At 48.7% G+C, this 21,227-nt stretch overlaps 1 protein-coding gene across 1 annotated transcript in view; it reads left to right on the forward strand.

Moving 5' to 3' along the window:
* LOC119462852 (uncharacterized) overlaps window positions 1-21,227 on the forward strand; it is a 91,017-nt gene that overhangs the window by 31,374 nt on the left and 38,416 nt on the right. The window contains exon 3 of the mRNA XM_049672039.1: window positions 5,013-5,086. Coding sequence (XP_049527996.1) covers window positions 5,013-5,086 — 74 coding nt within the window. The remainder of the gene's footprint in view (window positions 1-5,012; window positions 5,087-21,227) is intronic.

A 21,227-nucleotide genomic window follows, 5' to 3' on the forward strand; every position in this document is an offset into this window, starting at 1 on the left:
CGTGACCCCGTGGACCCCGAGTATTCAGCAATCCTGAACTACCACAGAAGGAGTCGCTTGCGATATCCCCCACCCCATCGAATACTAAAGACGGAGGATGCCGCTGCCTTGCGTAGGCTCCAGACAGGCACTTACATGAACCTACACATATTACATCGCCTGCACCCCACAGCCTACAGGGACGAATGCCCGTGGTGTAGGGCCACACCAACCCTATACCACATTACGTGGGAGTGCACGCTACACAACATAGAACACCATGAGACGAACACCACGAGGGAGCAATGGGAGGCACTGCTGTCCAGCTCGGCCCTCGACGACCAGCTCAAGCTGATCCAGAGAGCAGAGAAGATGGCAAGAGCCAGCGGAGCCCTGGACTAGGGGCCCTGACCATTAGCGATGTCCCATTGGGGCAAAACAAAACTATCTTCGAATTAAGTTTATCTATCTATCTATCTATCTATCTATCTATCTATCTATCTATCTATCTATCTATCTATCTACTATCTATCTATCTATCTATCTATCTATCTATCTATTTATCTATCTATGTCTTTCGATTTCAGCTTAAAAAAAGTGGCTTAGCTCGGCTATGCCAGGATATACGTAGCGTTAGCAAAGGTTCAGCTGATTATTCTTAGCTTTCCTGGTTGTCTAGATTGTCAAGGATTAGCTTGATTGTCATGCTTACTGCTGCTCCAATGACACACACGCGGTATACGGATTATGTGGCACATGTATATAGCCTTCTTCTGTTCATTCCTCCTACGCTCAACCGCTAATTGCCAGGCAACTACTTCGGGATCCGATGAGTCAAGCTTCTCCGTTCTTGTGCGCTGTTGAGCAGCATTTGCGCTCTCCTTCTCCATGGCTATACCACACTGGCAAACGCCAGTCAGAAGCGCAGCGGCTCCAGCGCAGTGTCAGACGGCGACTGCACAGCAAGCAAGCGCCGGCGCCAGTGCGTCTACCACGGCTACGACGTCACTCCTCTGGAATGCGCAGACCGGCGGCGGCGGAGTGCGCGAGAGGTGCCGGCTCCGGTGGCTCCGGTGCGCAAGCCGTGTGACATCACTGATCCTTGCGCATGCGCAGCACGGCTCTTGATGTGCCGCGCGAAACGGGCTTGGCTAGGTCAGTGTAGCTAACGCTACAAAAATCACATCATATCACCCCACGGGCAACCATGGTGGGATGCGAAAGCATCGCGGGGGGTGCGCATCGAGTTTCCGTTTCGTTTCACTTGTCAACACAACCCAATGAAAGATAGAGTGAGAGAATGTATTGAGAAGAGAGGAGACGTTTGTACGGGGTTGTTGCGTCTTTATTTAGAGATCGTACGTGATTCCTAGTGTCGGTGCGCGCGGTACCTTGAAGACGGCTTTGTGGTCGGTGAAGTTTAGCGTCAATGGGTCTTGCTGCAGAGGGTCGAGTTTGAAATTTGCTAAGACGAGGTCTATGCATGTTCCCCTGATGGTGGTGGGTTGCTTGTGATCTTGGGAAATGCATCGCAAAGGTTGTTGTCGAGCCAAAGTCGGCCGCACACGTTGCAGCTGTGCCCGAAGCTCCGATCCAGGAAGTCGCGCTTGAACCGCGCGTCAGCACCGTCGAAGCCCGCACGTTGTAATGGCCTAGAACGTGTTGCTGCTCTGGCCACAGACCCGCCTTGCCTCGTCGCTTCGTGATCGCGAGCTGCCGCTCGACGCTGCCGTTGCCCTGCGACTTCCGAGCCCAGAGTTCGGGGCCGGCTTGATAACGCTGACGTTCCACTTCAGCGTGCCGAGCCCGTGTTGCTTCGGTAGACGTTTCCTGCCGACGCTGACGTTTACGTTCGGCTTCCCTGGCCTGAAGTTCGGGGTCCGCTTGCCGACGCTGACGTTTACGTTCGGCTTCCCGAGCCTTCCTCGGCTCCGCGGCGGTGGCGCTGCCGCTGCAACTAGCGCCGGCGTTGACGTTGTTCATGGCGTTTCGCACATCGTTGCACAGAGAGAGAATGACGGAAGCACAGCGAACGCGCGCATTATACTGCGCCGCGACACTTGCGCCGCCTACCGGCGTACCGTTAGAGAGAGAGGGAGAGAGTGAGAGAGAGAGTTATATACATATATACAATGATTTGCTGCACCGCACCTGTGTCGGATAGGGGGAGAGGGGAGGAGGAGAGCGCGCACCTGCGTAGGAGAGGAGAATGAGGGAGAGTTGCGCATGCGCAGTATGGGTGCGGACGCCGCAGAACGGACACTGCCCCGAGCGTAAGATGCTCTCGCATCTAAAATACGGGCATGTGGTCTCTGCAATTATAAACGATCACTACGGCCTTATTCTTACTAGTAATGAAGAGGTTATTACCTGCATTTCTCATTATAGGAGCTCAGGTTGTAATTCCAACTAGAGGTACTATCACGAAAAGTGAGTGTTAGAAAAACCACGCGATAGTAGCTGATGTTTGACATCGGTTAAATAGCAGTTGCCTAATCTAATATTAAACGAGATCTGAGTCACGTGGAAGAGACGGCTGGACGATGGGCGGAAGATACTCGCCGTACTCACTGCATTTCCCGGTCATTTCCACTTAATTGACAAAGCAGGTGGCACTGGTGTATGGACGCGTGAACCGGAACTAGTGTGGTACCAGTAGGTGGCAGAATATTGAAGTGGAGCAGGGAAAACACCGGTGTCCCGCACAAGAAATCGGGAATCGGGGGAAGGACGAGTCCAGTGATCTCTGTCATCAGCTTGTCGGTTTGTCGCACGAAGCTTACCACTGGAGCACTTGTAGGTGTATGATCAGGAAATGGTATCAAATGACACGTCTCCATGCCGAGAACACGTAGTAATGGTAAGCAATTGAGCATATGTGAAAATTAGTTTAATAAGCCGCAGAAGGGGTGGGTTGTGAGCATAGAGTTATGCTCACATCCACTCTAGAGGTACAGCTTCTAATAAGAACTATACAGTAAAATCGGTTACTGCTAGGGCACTGTTATGTTGCTACGCTTGGCAGCAACGCCAGCGCAGACAACGAGATGCGATTCAGACGAGACGCGCAATGACGCGACACGACGCTTCCTCCATGTGGTGACGTCATCTAGTGCAGGCATCTTTAAATGCACCCTTTCTCGCACCATAAGGTTTATATAGAAATTTTATAAATAGCCAACGGATATTTCTCAAAAATGTATGAAATGAACTTCTCACATTGTCCATACATAAGTGCTACGCGAAAATGCTTGTTTTGCGTCATATTGTGATTAGATTTAGCGTTACAAAAAAAAGGTGTTGACATGGGAGCGTCTTTTTGGATGACACTTCTTGGTCCAGCTTTTCTTCATTTAAATCTATGGTCGTGAGTGCCTGTGTGACGGTCGCGCACAGCCGTGTCGCCATCAGGTGCTCTCTAACAGAAGTGCAGTGATCTCCATCAGAAGGCGTGAAGTGCCCGAGTGTGGGACGGAGAAGAGCTGGGTCGGAGAACAACGGAGAGCCGCTGGCGATGTGACTGCGGTGCCTAAGCCTTGGACGTATGTTTTGACTAGGTCATAAACACGCCGGGTTGATATGCATAGGACATATGCATCGCTGTAGCGTGAAAGTGAGTGAGTGAGTGAGTGCGTAAAAAGGTTATTGAAAATGAACAAATAAAAGAAGGCACGCTTGTTGGTGCCTCTATTCCAGGGTTCCACTGGCACGAGTGGTTCGCTGGGCTTGGTCCAGAAGAGCCAATTGGCTCTCCCGGCCCTCGTCCGCAAGCCATGCCTCCCACTGCCTATTTCTCATGAGAGAATGTTTTATTATTATTTGGCTGTCTATGTGCGGAGGCCTCTTGGGACACTCCCATGCGATGTGTTTTAGTGTGTGCATTTCTGTGCACCACGGGAACTCGTCAATGAACCTCGTGGGGTCTTTTCTGTGTAGGTGGTTCCGGTTGGGGTATGTATTCGTCTGAATACGACGCCAGTCCCTCTCCTGTTGGCTGTTCAAATTCGAGTGAGGATGTCCAAAACGTCTCCGTTGCTGCCTTTACTGTAAAAGGATGTCACGAGAATTCGGAGGAAGCTGTAGCGTGAAAGAGCAACAAGAAAACCGGAGCGAGGGGTGCATTTCAGCGCGTCAAACGCTGAAAAGAGAAAAGGAAAACCAAGAGTCAAGGGTAAAGAAGATGAGGTCGAAGTAATATCGCTTGAAACACAATGACTGAATAATTCACAGAAAATAGAATAGAGAGATGTAATCAATGTAACTTCAGTTAATCATTTGAACTACTACGTAGGTATACCTTTTATTTTGCGTCGCGACTTGGTGGATCATTTCTTTTTATTCCCGAAGTTCTTCGATGAGTACCAGGAGTTGGCATCCGACCTCTGTCATATAGAATCGTGCGGCAAAGGAGCGTTGTCTTCTGTCTATCATAACGCCGATAGTTTTGCACATACAGGATGTCACGAACGACCGAGGACTTCGAAGGAGTTAGGGCGGCGGTACGACACTCAAACTTTGCCGTCTGAGAGAAAACACAGTTCCTCCCGAAAACTAACTAGAATGTGGCGAACCGAAACGCACGGTCCGCCGACCGGAAATTTCGGAGATTGACAGCTAGTGGCGAAACATAGTGTGGTTGTGCAGCTGAGAAGGCGGTGTCGTCCTATGGTGGTGACATGACATGCCAGTAGGAATAGACAGTTGTTGTTGCTGAATCGGGGTGGGTGTAACTGAGTTGTGGATGGTTGCATTTCGGGAAACATCCTTGGTCGCCACCTGCATAAAACGGAGACATGTACTCAGTCACAATACATGTGAAATATATTCAGAATATGCGCATGAGTTGACGGAAGCTGCAGTCATTAGTAAGTCGTAGACCGCCCACCCCAAAACATAGCAGTTGAAAGAATGGCGCGCACGGGACTCCTTAGTCTGTCTAATTTGCTGGAGCCGGTACGCCTAATGATTGGAGCCCGCTATAGGCCCTTGTGTGAAACCAACGATTAACAGCATGTCTGTCATTCTACTTCCAGGGAATACGTACCCTACGATTATTCAGCGGCAGTTCCAGATGACCCCGCCAAGGCCACTGTTGTGATAGGCAAAGGTAAATACACACCGCAGCAACCCTTTCGCTGAATAGATTGCAGAGATGAAAAATGCATTCACAATTGGTTCTTTGTTTACGTTGTAGTCACACAGAAGTAGTACAGTCGAACGCTTTTTAACGAAGTGATTGGGACCTCCGAAATCCTTTGTTATACCGGTCACTTTGTTCAAAATATAGCATTTTAACATGTTCAATAAGACAAAATATTTACCATGAATTGAACCGAAATTGAGCGAAATAACTTTCACAATTTTTTGGAGGGAGTGAGTGGCGGCGGGCACAATCCGTCTGGCGGCATGTGCTACTGTAACAGGCCTCCTTGAAACCGAAATTCAAGGCATACTACGATGAAGCTCCACAAGGTCATGCTGCAGATAATCGATTGCCGCTATCACCTTTCTTGCCGTCAATATGTTTTTGTTTGTTCATTGACCTTCGCATCATTTCTGCCATACATGGCTTTGAATACTTCACCGGTTCTCCGTTAGTCAGTTACGATTAAATCATCACATTGTAATCATTCTTACTTCACTTATACTCAAAGGCTCTTTTAGTGCTTGCTTATTTCAGAAACGTATTCTGTTGTGCTGCATTTTTTTTGTTTAACTTGCTTTGGAAACTTGTTTTGTATTTTGAAATTACCTCGGTTGCGTTGCCTTTTGATGTTCACTTGCATTGTAACCCTGTTCCATACTAGTTTGCTTGTGCTTTCATTGTAATGAGTAAACCCCCCTTACTCAATTGCCCTGTGGGCCTGTAATATATGCCACGCACTCGTCAGCCGTCCCACCTGCGGCTGGTTTACAGTAAGCAGCGTATGGATTAAACATTTCCTGGAGCAGTGCAGCAGAACTTAGCAAGTGCTGAGTCTGCACGCTCTCCAAGTACGTCGCTTACACTGGCGTTAGTGATAGTAGTGTGAGCTTAGTGACGTCTGCGAAGGGATGTTGAGGCACCGCTACGTGGTGTTGATTGTAATGCAACCAACACTGCGGACCCCTAGATTCCTTCTTTCTACAGGGAAATTCGTTGCAGTAGTCCTCACTGTAGAGCAGTGTTGTACATGTTCCTCTCAACCCGAACGAAAGCTCGTTCCTCGTTCCTTGCCAATATTGAAACGAGTTCCCGTTACAAGTTACTTTAATGCGAAAGGAACGTGTTCCAGTTACACCTCGAACATTGGAACGTGTCGTTACATTAACGTTACATTTTATGATTCTTTAATTAAAATATAGTGTCGGATAATCCTGAGACGAAATCAAAGAGCAATTTAAAACTCACATCAAACTACGTATATTATACGAATTTGAACATCGCAGGCAGCAGATTATCTGGAAATAATAAGAATCGAAAGAAACGCTCCTACAAGAATTTTTCAGGGAGCACCGGACATACTCCATACATGTCTAACTAGAGCTTTGGTGCTCGTCTATTACAAGTGCAACACATATGGCACTTTCCATATGCGTGCCATATGTGTGTGCCTTCAAATGCGCAGTCCGGATACTGCGCTTCAGATGTTCAAATAGAAAGTTACTCACATGGACCAATATAATTAAGTTTCTTCCACAAGAAACTACATTAAAAACAATACATAGGTGTTTAATGAATGCTAATTCAATATTGCGGTATGAGGGGAAAAAAGAAATATCCAGAATACATATCCTCGACTACGTCAAGTCCCTTGTTTGAACTTAGCAAGAGTTGCATCTCCAGGTTGGTGCTTTACAGAGGAACCCGTTTTTCAAGCGAAGCTTGTATTGCCTCACAAGTGTTGGCGGTGGTGGTGGTGCCATGCTAAAACCCTATCGAATACGTCTCAAAAACTCGCGTCTCGTTGCCTTGGTATATACCAAAATTGGCATGCAAGGATACGAATGAATGACTAACATGACTGATAGGTCATGACATCAATAACATCATATGCTCGTTAGTTACGTCACGATTAACGATAATAAAATCACGTGTGCCGCATACCCGCATTAGATATGCGTGCATGAGCCAGGACAAGAAAAAAATTACTTCATCTCCCGCTAAAGGGAACCATGTGTGGATGCGAAGCAGCGGGGAGATGGTTAGCTTGAGCAGGAGATGGCTTCGCGGCAGCGGAGGAGAGCGAATGAGGCGCGCGCGCTCCGTCATTTTCATACCGCGGAACTACCGTGGCGGCCCCCAGCGCAGTATGCAGCTGTCCAACCACCTGTCGTTCTCGCCGCTCCGGATTCTTAGAGGAGAGAAAGGGGGAGCGTAGGAGATGAGAGAGAGGCGGAGGGGACGCGCATGCGCTGTTGGGGTGTGGCACGCGGTCGGCCGATCCGTACAGTAGAGGTATCCTACAGGAGAGACAGGGGGGAGCGTAAGAGAGGAGAGACAGGGGTAGGGGACGCGCATGCGCAGTGGGGGTGTGGGACGCCGCGGGAGGGACGGACAAAGCCCCCGCCATAAGCTGCTTCGCATCTAAAAGAAAGCAAGGCAGGAAGGAAGAAAGAGAGAGAGAAAGAAAGTAAGCAAGAAATCACGTGGGCCTCATACCGGGGCCGCACATTTCAGCTCCGCTCCCAGAGTTGAGCTGGTGCGGGGAAAGCTGCGCGGGTGCTAGATCACGTGACACGCTCGACCAATCAGCGTCGTTTGGTGTGTCGCGGGGAGGAAAAGGAAAGGAACTTGGCACGCGCTCCAAGGTAGATATACCTGGTAGCGAAGCTTCCATAGAAGCCCATACGTTCAAAACATGGCGGTTCCCCGGCGGTTCATGGGGCTTAGCGCCATCTGTGTGAGGAGGGAACACTTTCAGTGGAAGTAAAAATAATGTGACGCCATATCCGTTAAAAACAGCAGTGACATCACTTTGTTCTCAAAGGCGCGCTATTTGTTTTCGGGGGCCTGCCAGTAGAGCTGTATATTCAAATTCCCCGCCATTCGAAGTGATGGGCGTTTCGAGCTTTCAGCGCGGAAACTGCTGCAGGTAAAGGTCAGCCGCATGGGTGCCGAAATCGCATCCCTGCACAGAACATACTTTCTTTGGACTTTGGAGGCCGACGAACGCTTTTGGCGTAGGGTGCTCGACCTTTCGCCGGACGAAAAGCCTGTCGGCCAGCGCTGTCGCACGAAAACAACTAAATTAAACCTTTATCTGGCGGTCGCAACTTACTGCTTTTGACTGAATAGATTAAGAAACAATGAGACTGCCCGCGTCACCAAATTCGAACAAACGTCGGCAAGCAAAACAACACAGCATGTGAGGGGGAGTATTGTAACAGGTTAACTTTACGAGCGCGCCTTTCTGCACACTTCAAGAGCTGAATTGCATTGCAAGTGATAGCGGCTTCAACGCCCGCCGATATCGGTGGGTGCTCTTACGGTGGGCGCTGGAAAAATTACACCACCTTCCCGAGGGGAACCATGGGCTGATGCGGAGCATCGCGGTCGTTATAACGGCGTTAATTACGTTGTTATTACGGTGTTATTAACGTTTTTAGCTTGGTGTTATTACGTTTTTATTACGTGTTAACTTGCGTTGGTCAGCATCAGATCGCTTGAACGGCGTGATGCTGCTCGACGTTCTCGAACCTACGCTGCTTAACGTTGCCGAAGCTCAGGATCCGCAACCCGACGTTCACGAACCAACGCGGCTTCCCGTTCTCGAAGCTCAGGATCCGCTGCTCGACGATGACGTTTCGAAGCGCCTTCGCGTTCTCGAAGTGTGGAATCCGCTGCTCGACGCTGACGTTTCAAAGCGGCTTCGCGTTGGCGAACTGAATCTGGATCCGCTGCACGTCGCCGACATTTACGTTCTGCGTCGCGAGCTCTTCTCTGCGCAGCCTTGTCTTCAGTTGTGTTAATGAACTGGCTGCTACTGTTTGAAGGTGTGCCAGACAGTTTGTTGACAGATTCGTTGGCGTCCATTCAGCGCATCGGACGGCGCAGCGCGACTAAACCGAAGCAGCAACTGAGGCAGCGGCGCATGCACCGGGTTTATATAAGCAGCTGGCGCGGAGAGGAGGAGGAGAGAGAGAGGCGCGCCTGCGCGCGCTATCGCACAGGTGGCGGATGAAGACAAGGAGGGACAAGCGCGTTATCGAACAGATGGCGTGGAAAGAGGGAGAGAGGCGTTATCGTACAGCTGGCGTGGAGAGAATGAGGAGAGGTGCGGACGGACGCCGATGCCGACGCCAACGACGCCGCGGGACAGGCCGCCCCTATAAGATGCTCTGCATCTTAAGGTATTTATTAGATGCGAAGCAGCTTATGGTCGGGGCTATGTCACTCCCTCCCTCCCCCCGCCGTGCGGCGTCCACACCCCTACTGCGCATGCGCATCGTCCTCCCCCTCCTCTTCTTGTTTCATCTCCTCTCCTCTCGGCATTCCTCCTCTCCTTTCCGACGCTCCTCTCCGGATTGCGCAACGAATGGCAACACATGCTGCTCAGCGTGCGATAATGCGAAGCAGCTTAGGTTGGAGACCCGACTATAGGTGACATTTCGTTGACAATTCGGTGACATTTCGGTGACAATTCGTTCTGAACCGCTTTTCGCCCGAAGCTTCGCGACCTATGTGAATCGAGCTTGCGCGCTCCGCCAGGCTTCCCTCGCCTCAGATCACTTTCGGCGTATGGATGGGAGGCCCGTGCGTGGTGCCTTCCACCGAGGAGCAGGCTGCGTTTGAGCGACGGCGCCGCGAACTGGCGCGGGAAAGGGCTCGTCGTCGACGCGCCGATTTTAGCAAGAGGGCTTCCGAAGCCCCGTCGAAACGTCAGCGAAGAGCCGCGGACCCCAAATTGCGGAAGCGTGATGCTGAGGCCTAACGCCAGCGAAGAGCCACCGACCCTGAGTTCAGGGCAAATAAGGCAGAACGCCTGCGACAGCGTGGTCTTGCCACAAGCTTTGCTTAGCCCCATTTTCTCGACAGGGGAAGGGCTGGTGATTTTTTCTTCAGCACTTCGTTGGCAATGTTAAAGAGCCGTTTCACCGAAGCGCTTGAGGGTACTGCCATGTTGTCCTTGAGAGAAAATTGGTTCAATTCCTCGAAGTTATTCCTCGGTGACAGCGAGTAGTCAACTTGTAAGCAAGTGCCGCGACAGCTCATCCTGTGCCTCGGCTGGAAGGTTTCGGTGGCCGTGAGGAGGTGAGGACTGGAAACTTTCCATCCGCCGCGAAGTCTCTCGAGTGGCGCTGGGATCCTGACGTCATGGTTAATTTGTGGCAGGCCGGCATGAAGGAAAGAAAATACAGGATGGAGCGTCACGTGACAATCTTGAAGTCTAGTATTAAAAACAATACAACGGAGAACTCACGAAAAAAATGCCCCACAGTCACGTAACAGGCAAGTGGTAGTTCTTTGGGCATGACCTGGTCGCCATCCACCCTGCGTGATGAGCTGCGTACGTGCGTGCGTCTGTTCGATACCATGGAGCGTTTACAGAAGTAACGCCGTTCCCTCTGCCATTCCTTCATAAACGTAACGAGTAACCGTTACAGTTCCACCGACGCTTAATGGAACGGTGGCGTTCCTCCGTTCCTCCCAAAAGGAACTAGTTGCAGGAACGCCGTTCCGTACAAGACTGCTGTAGAGGCATTCAAAAAAGATAGACAAGATGGGAATCCCGCCGGGACATAATTAATCATTCGTTATACAAGTCGTATCGTTCTATATGCGTTTGTTGTAAAGGAGTTCTACAGTATTTAGAAGAATGTCACAGAGTATGAAATGTGTATCGTGACATGGTACGCAGGACAATCAGAGAACATAAAATAGCTCTTTTAATTACAAAATAACATAGTAACACATTAAAATAAGAAAAGCAACAGTTTAACATCTGAAAGTGATTAGTGACCCAGAAATAGGACAGTTTTGTATGCAGTAATGAAATCCAATTTCGAAGAAAAGAAGAAATTGTTTATGTCCGTGAATTTTAGTGAAACAAAAACTAAACAAGCACGGCTGGCATTATACCTCGAGAAATGATGACTTTGAAGTGGCTACACGAAAATTATTATTAGTTTTAAATTTCCCCTAAAGTGACTATAGTAATTTCTCACTCTATTGGGCCCCCGGTAAAGAACCCCAGTTTCTCTAAAGTATTCTAGACAACCCCATTATGCCGTGCCTCTTAATCTGATAATAGTTTTGGCGCACAAAAGATCCTGAATGTTTAGTACAATTATTATCATTACGGACAGCAGGAAACGACGAGGATTCATGTAGACAGCATTTAAACAGGTTAGGAATTTATCTCCCACTAAAAGAATGTTGACCAAACGCGCTTGGTTACATAAAAACAGAAGACACGACAGCACCACACACCACGAAGACTACGGGTATCAAAACGAATTCATAGTAAAACGACAAACAAGAGAAGAAAACAGATGCAGATAGCCAGGGGCCTCCGACAGTGAAATAATTGGTCAAATGTGCGCGATAAAAGACATGCACATTGATAGCCCATATTACGCAAAGCTATCTTGCTTTTTCAGCACGATACTGAAGAATGGTGAACGCACGTGGCCTCCTTTTTTCTTTACGTAGTTCGCCTGATCGAGATGATGCACCCTCTGGTCTTGGTGCTTGAGAAGTGCGGAAGCGTCCCTAAATACCACAAACCAGCATACAGATTTTTGTTTCAGCGTTTATGAATTTTCTATGTATGACGAGTGGAAGTTTATTACGGGTTGATAATTAAGGAAATCGCATATAAGTTGCGCATAATATGCGGTATAATTTGTATAGAGAGTAAAACGTTTAGGTCAAATCAACCTTTGCTAGAAAATATAAAAATTAGACAGCACCCATCTCACGATGACTGTCGGCAGCACGGTGTAAGAAGAAGAGGTGATCCGATGGAAGCGACCGGCGTGTCTCACTGATGTTGGGATGCCGCTAGGTGGCGCACGCGACTAGGAGGCTGGGCGCCGGGCGCATGGGGGCCGGGGGCAGACATACTCTGAGAGCGCGCTTCAGCTGTTTCAGCCTGCGTTTTTCAGGGCGCCTGTTAGTGTTAACGCTCTCATATTGAGGTTATCATGTTAATTTCTCGAAACCTTAAGGAGTTATTTCAGAGTGTCGCTAGGATTGCTGCATTTTTAAATCAAAACCGTATATTTCGCTCAAAGCGGCGCTAACAGTCCGCATTTTTGCTGTAACAGCTGACAATTAATTTTGCAAGTTACAATTGGATGACGAATTGCGATCTGTCATCGCTATGCGCTTCGTCCCCGCTTTCATTTCTCATGCAAAAACAGTGCGTAAGGGAGTAACGCGTACAATATCCTCCTGAGTGCATATAAGCGCTTTCGCGTAATGCGGTGAACTGTGCTATCATTGTTCTGTTGACTCAAACAAAAATTTAGTTTGTGCGTTTCACATGCATGCTCCGTGCATAGTATTGGGTCCATAAAGCACCAATATAAACACTGTTTGTTTCTTATGAACCATGCGACACCTTCCATGCGTATATATCGTTCCATAGAATCAGTATTCGCTGATTGTTTCTCTTGCTGTTTTTATTCAAAATTACGAGGCAACAGAAAAACAAATGGAAGCAACTTCCAAACGAACAGAAAGAAAGTCTATCGATGTAGAATATATATACCCTGTGATGTGATTCCTGGCGAGACAGGGATTTTCAAAGAGCGTGTTGAAGAGAAGCGCGTTGAAGAGAACCCGAAGAGAAGCTATTCGGGTCGTGCTGGCTAAAACAACTCCGTTGTGCACTACCGTCCATGTTTTTGACACGTACGTTGGTTCGAAGTGCTTTTCGCACACGTAGTCGCCTGGTCGCAGGACTCGGTCTTCACGTTGTATGGCATCCCACCATGCTTGTAGTCGACCGGTCTCTTTAGGGACACTGAATATGCATACTTTGTGTTTGCACGAGTCATATCCACTCTTGCAGTTTGGAACGAAACACTTCTTGCCAATAGTCTGGCTCGAACCGTCTCCGCCAGGCATTGTTGCCGCTCAGACGGCAAATCTCTCTTCTTCCCTTTCTTGTGATTCAACGTATTCGTCCTTTGCCAGTATTTATACCACGGGAACACTTTATTAAGCGCTTACCGAGAACAAGGATGACTGATATTACTCAACGCCAAAGCAAACGTTGCATAATAATAAAAAAGATAACTTATCGTCTGCCCGCAGCGCTTTTCTGTGACTGCTTCCAGGCATTGTCAAACGCCGTCTGCTAGATCAAGCGACGCGACCGCAATGTCGGAGACATTATCGTCTGTTTCGGTGCCTGAGGGATTTCAATTATTATAGTGGCAGACATAAACAGTAAAAAATTGTTTTAATTGTTTTCAACCCGCTTTACGTACAGTTACACGTTCGAACTTCCCGCTTTTTCAGCCTCCTAACGTGTGCTGCCGTCCAGCGGTGCAGACGTGAAACACTACCATTAGTTAGAGGCGTTTCCCACCAGTGGCCTCCATGTCATCGGATCACCTGTTCTTCTTACACCGTGGTCGGCAGTAAGATTGGTTCAATATGGCGACACAACTTATTGCCAGCGTCACAACGAATTGAGTATGAGGCGTGTACTGCAGTGGGAATGCTTCTTCGCGCTTTCCTAAGAACTATGATGGCTAGAGACTTGGGCACGATGTTCATCATCATCATCATCAGTCTATATTTTATGTCCACTGCAGGACGAAGGCCTCTCCCTGGAATCTCCAATTACCCCTATCTTGCGCTAGCGTATTCCAACTTGTGCCTGTAAATTTCCTAACTTCATCACCCATCTGGTTTTCTGCCGACCTCGACTGCGCTTCCCCTCTCTTGGTATCCATTGTGTAACCCTAATGGTCCATCGCTTATCCATCCTACGCATTACATGGCCTGCCCAGCTCCATTTCTTGCGCTTAATGTCAATTAGAATATCAGCCATCCCAGTTTGTTTGCTGATCCACACCGCTCTCTTCCTGTCTCTTAACGTTAGTCCTAAGATAATAAGACTAAATAAGAACAGCGCGAGAGACAGGAATAGAAGAAGGAAGACCCACAGCAGCGCTGACTTCCAACAATTTCATTGACGAAGCGATGACCACGTATATATAGTGGGGAGGCATGTGCAGAAACACGCACAGCTATAAAATTCGTCATGTCGATGGCTAGGAAGAACGAATCACCTGCCATATATTCATAACGCGCGAGGCACATGTGCTAAGTTTAAAATTGATTCATATACGTAATCTCCCTTTGTGTTAGCTCTATCGACGGCAACTAACAAACAAGCTATCAAACTTTCTAGTGTGATCCGCTTCGTAATGTCGCGAGCGAGCTGCAAGCTGTGCTTAGCTAAGACCTCGCAACGCTCAAAGAGCAGCACAAACACGCAGTCACGGTAGTGAATTCCAAGATGGCCTAGAACCGGCGGTGGCGCCATCTAGCGCCGCCACCGGGAATTCTGCGCGTGGCCTCTGAAATCCATGACCTGTCGGTGCGTCCGAACATTCAGAAAGCTTCATTCTGCAATGGGGCTACTCTCCCGCGTATCTTTCTGGACACGCTGCAACATCTAGTGGCGCTGCAGAGAAGTAATTGCGTGTCCTTTGAGACGAGAAGCGGGGTTCACCGGTACATGCGAGCACGCAGAATTTTTAACGCGATTGCTGCGCGCTCACTGGCACATGCTCAGTGACCCAACTGCGTGAGACGTTCATTGAAAATGGGCACATACGCAGAGCATTTGTGGCGCAGCCTGCTAATGCATTGGGCTGTTGCCCTTGAAGAACCCTTGTGACGTGGGTTCGATTCCACCCAGCATCGGGGAAATTCAAGAAATATTTCTCGTGATTGTAGAAGAGGCACATACCTAGCAACGCATGTTGGCGTCAAACACGATCATTGAAGAGCGCCACACACACACTGCCACATAACCAGTGACCCAAGTTGGCATCAAAGAGCTTCATTGCAGATCGAAGAGCTTCTTCCGACAGTGGTGCCTACCCAGTTCCGCATCTACGCTGACCCAGTTAAGCGTGAAAGAGGTTCGCGGCACGTATGCACCGCATGCCACACACTCTCATACCGAGGTTAGTCAGATGGCTAGCTTCGAACCCTGTTCTATCAGCACAGCAGCCCAGTGCACTACCCATTCGACCACGGACTACGTAGTTACCCGGGTAGGCGGCAAAACGATTAGGTACATAGATAAATACATACATAGATAGATAGGTAGCCCCTGTAAAGTGTGGGAAGGTCCGTGAGAATTCGTAGACGTTAAAAATTAGTGAATTAGCACCCAGCCCAGGTACGCAGTGTTGAAATTGAATACAACTAGCGCTGCGTTGAATAATATCAAAAGGGCGGACATGCAATAGTTACTGTACTTAAAATATTACCCATATGACTGAAAGCGGTTCAGCGTTCTGTCGAAATTGTTTTATTGATTTCGGCGTTTCTAAGAACCAATTCCTGCGCGCTTTATGTACGTTCCAGTCTAACCTTTAATATATCAAGCATTGAACACAAACAACCACTGCACGTTTCGTCAGAAAACGAGCCCTCAGCCACGTTGACTTTGTTTACCATCGATGTGGGCTACTGTATGTGTATTATCGATCATGTTTGCGCCGAAGCCAGTCTATACAGCACTTACTAACTGAAGTACACGAACCAGCATCAAATAAGTGTTTTTCTCCTGAGAACGCCGAAAATGCTCTTGAACGTATGCTTCCCAACAACGTCTTATCCGACACTGTAACTCGCACTCCCGGTTTGTCAGTTTTTGTTAGTGGCCTCCCTTGCGGTATGATTAAAGCAGGAAACGCCAAGAAAGAACTTCCTTGAGCGGTAAAGAAAACGGTACACTACGCCTGTTCACATAAGACGAACGTGACTTGAATAGCGGTCAGTGGAGTTAAGTGCGTGGTGAAGAGTTGCGCTTCTCTGCTTTCGTTAGGTAACTATTCTGTTAGTTTGAGGATTGCAGTGTCGGCTTCCACATCTTTGCAATTGTGAAACCCTGCAACACGAACGCATTTCCACCAGTCATTTAGCGGATGGGTATAAAAGCGTAATACAGCATTGCTCTATTAGCGCTAGAGGAATATTTCTTAGTATCGCGTAGAGACGCATCGAATGGAATGAATTTTTCGTGCTGTGAAAGCGCGCATCCACGCTATAGTACCGATTCTGCAGTTCTTACAGCACTCATGAGTGCACCGATAAGGCCGGGCTGCGCTGTACCCCATGCCCCCCCCCCCCCCCCCCCCCCCTTTGAAAGGCCGGCGCCCGACCTCGCGCCATGCACAAGCGACGTCCTTGCTGACGTGGAGGCGGTGACCAAATGAATGTCGGAAGATGCACGCATCCAGCAGCTCGACTGTAATTTACAACACACGTTAGAGGCTCTGGCAGGGCTCACGAAACGCTACCAGACCCAGAAACTCAATCACACGCTCCGCAAAGGAATCGGGATCTTCAACAGGGGCATCAAGAAGTACGCTCTGCAGCCAACCAATCAACAATGGCATACCGTATGCGATGGCATGCAACGGCAGCCCAATTTACATTCATAGGTACCATAACATTCTGGGGTACCTTCTCGATGCAAAAACACAACACAATCTACAGAAAGCCCTACATCAAACGCAGACTACCGCCAAACAGGTACTGAGAAACCTCACCGCCAATACATCGGCGAGTAGGTGACTCAACCGTAGATGCCCTACACAGGTCTGGATAACGTCTCCCGGCACGCGTATTTCCAATTGCTAGAAGATACAGCGCTCGACCGCTGGCGCCACGCTGCGCCGCTCGCGCGTGCCATGTTTCTAGCCGCCGCCGTTGCAACGGAGGAGGCGTTGACGCAGAAAACGCTGGGCTGTTGGTGACTAGCCTGCTGTTTGGATCGGTGGTATTATAAACGCATCACTGTTTTGATGATCCAAATATACTCTCACTATCAGGGAGGGAGCAGTCTACCTGACTGGAGCAGTGCGCGATTCGAACCCGCGTACGCATTATCCCGAAGCGAGCGCCGTAACCACTCAGCCATACAGCTTTTTTTTTTTTATTGCCGGGCTTCGACACAGTACAACAAATGAACAAACAGTAGACAGTACGCCAGATCACTCAAGTGGCCAAATTGCCACTGCGGCCAGGTGTTGTTATTCTAAAATTCCCTGAGTACTACCAAAGGCTCCAGCCTTGACAGCCACTCAGGAACATCTGTTTGTGCTCTCAATATCTCCAGAAACCTGTGCAAACTTTCGCGGAAATACATGCGTGCTCGTCTTGCGTCTGGGTCACAAAAATAGCCAGCCATTCGGGAGCGCCATATACTGTGGTGGCTTATCAGCATAATCTGGTCAAACGGAAAACCATCCTCATTATCTGTTGGCAGGTACCTGATCCCGTAAGAGTCGAGCGGTAATTCTTTTTTAATGGTTCTTTGTAGCACATCCCAAAAATATACCCCTTCCCAGCAGTGAAGAAAAACATGGTCTATTGTCTCAAGCTGCTTGCATACGAGGCAGTGGGAAGTCCAAGGTAGAAAGAAACCGCTTTCCTCTAGAAAAGACTTAACAGTTAAAGTTCCAGTGTGTAACATGAAAAAAAAAAAGGTTTTGGTTCCCGGCGACACCTGCATTTTTTTAACTCTCTTTAAAACATTTCCACCTGGGCCTCCAGAGTATACGGCCCTGTACAAGGGCACCGGAAATACCACGTCACGAACATCTTTGTACAATTTTTCCTATTAACGCTACTCAAATATTCCATCGAAAAACGTGTATTTAGAAATTTGAGACTTACAATTATTTCTCTGAAGAAACCACGAACGCCACCTGAAACATATTGCGTCGTCGCCACAAAATTAGGCAATGCACGTCCGAGTATTTGTTGACACACCGTACGCAGGAATGGGTCTCTAACATCTCGGAAAAATAAAAACCTGTTTACAATCTGTCGCACAAAAAATGTCCCAGTCCTAAACCACCGGCCTTCACCTGCCGAAACAAGTTCGTGCGGCTGCACCTCTCCCAACTGGACGCCCAAACAAAGACAGCAAAAACACGGTGCAGCTTCTGCACATTTACTCGGGAACAATGCAGCACTTGCATTACGTACCACATCCTGCTGATGAAAAAAATATTGCATATCGTAGCTCTTGCGAAGACTGATAGACGAGAACTTTTCCATCGGTCCGCTTTTTCTCGCGTCTCTTGAGCCTGCGCTCGCCAGTATGGATCAGTGTCTTTATAAAATTCCAGCGGCACCCCCAAGTACCTTGGTGGCGTCGTAACCCAAGCCACGTTGGCAAATGTGTCTGGGGTCGAAGGCCATTCTCCGTGCCAAAATCCCAGGCACTTACCCCAGTTTACCCCACTTTCGGTTACCTCACTGAAGCGCTTCACTCCTTCGACTGTTCTCGTAATACTTTCCCTGTCCCTGCAAAGGACCGCGACATCATCTGCATAGGCGAGCAATTTAACCTCGGTCGCCTGTGGATTGAATCCATGGATTGCATCGTTCTGTATTATAGTAAGACATAGCGCTTCTATATAGATGTCAAATAATACAGGGCTGCGGGGGCAACCCTGGCGCACCGAACATCGTACGTTTATGGGTGCCCCCAGCGATTTGTTAACAATCAGCCTCGTAGTGCAGCTGCGGTACGCCAAAGTCACTCCCTCTCGGATGACTGAACCGATATTGGTGTTGTCCAATATGCAAAACAAAATACAATGTGGCACACAATCAAAAGCCTTTTCTAAGTGCAACTGTAGTAACGCCACGCGTGCATATGTGGCATCACAACATTCGAGTACACATCGCGCCTTGTGAATGTTGTAAACGATGGAACGACCTTTGATCCCACACGTTTGGTGAGGGCCGACTATTTCGCCTATAACTCTGTAGTCTCCCAACAAGAACCTTCATATAAATTTTATAGTCCACGTTTGTCAGAGCGATGGGTCTGTACGACGATACCTGCTTAAGTTTATCTGCTTTATCAGTTTTCGGAATAAGTACAGTATGTGACGTCCCAAACGACTTCGGCAATGCATTTACTTCATATGCCTCATTAAATACTGCAGTCAGCAATGGAGCTAGTTGTTCCTTGAATGCTTTATAGAAGGCGCAAACAAGCCATCAGGCCCAGGTGATTTCTCAGTGTTTAAATTATATATTGTACGCTGTACTTCTTGCTCGCTAATGGCCATTTCCAGTCTTAGTTTTCGTTCCTCGTCTAGTCGTGGTATCGCCCTCAGAAAAACTTTAAACCGGTCCAGGTCAACATTCCGCTAATCAAAAAAAAAATGACAGCAGATCCACGAGGTGAATGATGATGAGTGGGCGAAGCTCCGGAGGGAATCATCGGATCTCCCCCTTAAGGGGACGCTAGCACAAACGCGTTAGAAACGTGCAGTACTCTCTAGTAAGGGGGAGCGGCCACAGCGTCTTACGCAGCCATTTACACATGCCGGAACGTGCACCGCGTTTGCCGACGCGATCACATGACTGCTGAGAGAGTATACACCCCGTATTCATAAACGCTCCTCGACTTGAACTTGACTTGCCACCGTTTTGGGCAGCGCGTTCGAAACGCGTTGAAGGTAGTGGAGAGGCCACAGCGTCTTACACCAGCTTCTTACACGGGCCGTAACGCGCTAGCACAAACGCGTTAGAAACGCGCTAGAAACGCGGCCTTTCGTTAATGTTGGGTATTTATAGCCATCGTGGTGCGTTTGTCCATGTCCGCTTCGTGGCGTAGTAGGCTAACGCCGCGCGCTCGGAAGCGAGGGGTCCCTGGTTCGATTCCGCGCTACGGACACAACTTCGGAATTTTTTTCTCATTTTTCTCAGACTGGTTACACACTACTACTAATACTACGACGGGGACGGAACGGGTGCCGCTATAAGGAGCTTCGCCCCTAAAATGCCTGATAATACTCAAAGAAAGCTTGCCCGATTTCTTCATTACCTGTCGTGCTGCGTCCCGCCCATTCTATCTCACTGACGTGATTCCGCCTTGCGTGCGCTTTTTCCATCCCTAACGCCCGCTTTGTGGGCGTCTCCCCCGCGTCTAGTTCCTGCGCTCTGGCGCGGACAAGCGCTCCGCGATAGCGTTCTTCTGCGTTCTGTTCTAGCTTTTGTTTAATCTTCCTGACGTCATCCATGTATAAGCCAGGCGCGTTGCACTGCAGAGCTATACTCGCGGACAACTTTCTGTGGCAATGAAGGGAAAGGTACGGGCGCGTGGATGCTGCACATGTGTTACCGCGCCAAGTAGTCCGGCAGCGTTTGACAGTGCTTTCGGTTGCTCTTGGTTACAGTCTGCCAGTTTTATCAAATACATGCAAGACGAACATTCGCGCTCTGGAGAGCATACAAGGTCAAGCCCTACGCACGTGTTTAGGGCTGCCTCGGTGCACCTCAACAACAGCAACAATAGCCATCGCGAGAGACCATACAATCCAGACACACGTAGCTGCCGACTCCCTCAGAGCGCACATTCGTCATCTGTCAAGGATCCCCGACCATCACTTAGCTTCCCTACCAGCGGAGAGACCTCAAGCTACCTTTTCAAAAGTGATTAGCGGCCACCAAGAGTGGATACCGTCATCTTTTACACCGGCGGCGAAGCCTTCATCTCCCCTGTGGTGCCTGCGACAGCCTCAAGTGAATTTTACTATTCCCGGAATCACCAAGAAGGCCAATCATCCATCGCTGGCTCTGAAGCAACTGACGCTCCTATTAATGCACCAGATATATGAAGACTACATACATATATATACCGACGGTTTGACCTCACCTTCCAGCTCAACTGCCTAATTCGTCGTTACAGCCAAGCAAGTTGCAGTTAAATTCAAGTTATCACATATGAGTACATCTACGTCGGCAGAACTTGCAGCCCTCCATGCAGCTGTGACCTACGTCAAAGAAGAGCCGCCACAGAAATGGGTCATATTCTGTGACTCTAAGGCAGCCCTTCACAGTATCAAGTCAGCCTTACATCACAAAACTTACGAGCAGATGATATCCGACATCATGGAAGTACATAACCATGCTCTGGAAACAGGTCACATCATAGTGTTCCAGTGGATTCCTGCTCACTGTGGCATCATCGGCAACGACATTGCTGACAGGGCTGCCCGATCTGCTCACGAAGACACCCAGACGCGTACAATACCTT

The sequence above is a fragment of the Dermacentor silvarum genome, chromosome 8, assembly GCF_013339745.2.
Source record: "Dermacentor silvarum isolate Dsil-2018 chromosome 8, BIME_Dsil_1.4, whole genome shotgun sequence".
NCBI lineage: Eukaryota > Metazoa > Arthropoda > Arachnida > Ixodida > Ixodidae > Dermacentor > Dermacentor silvarum.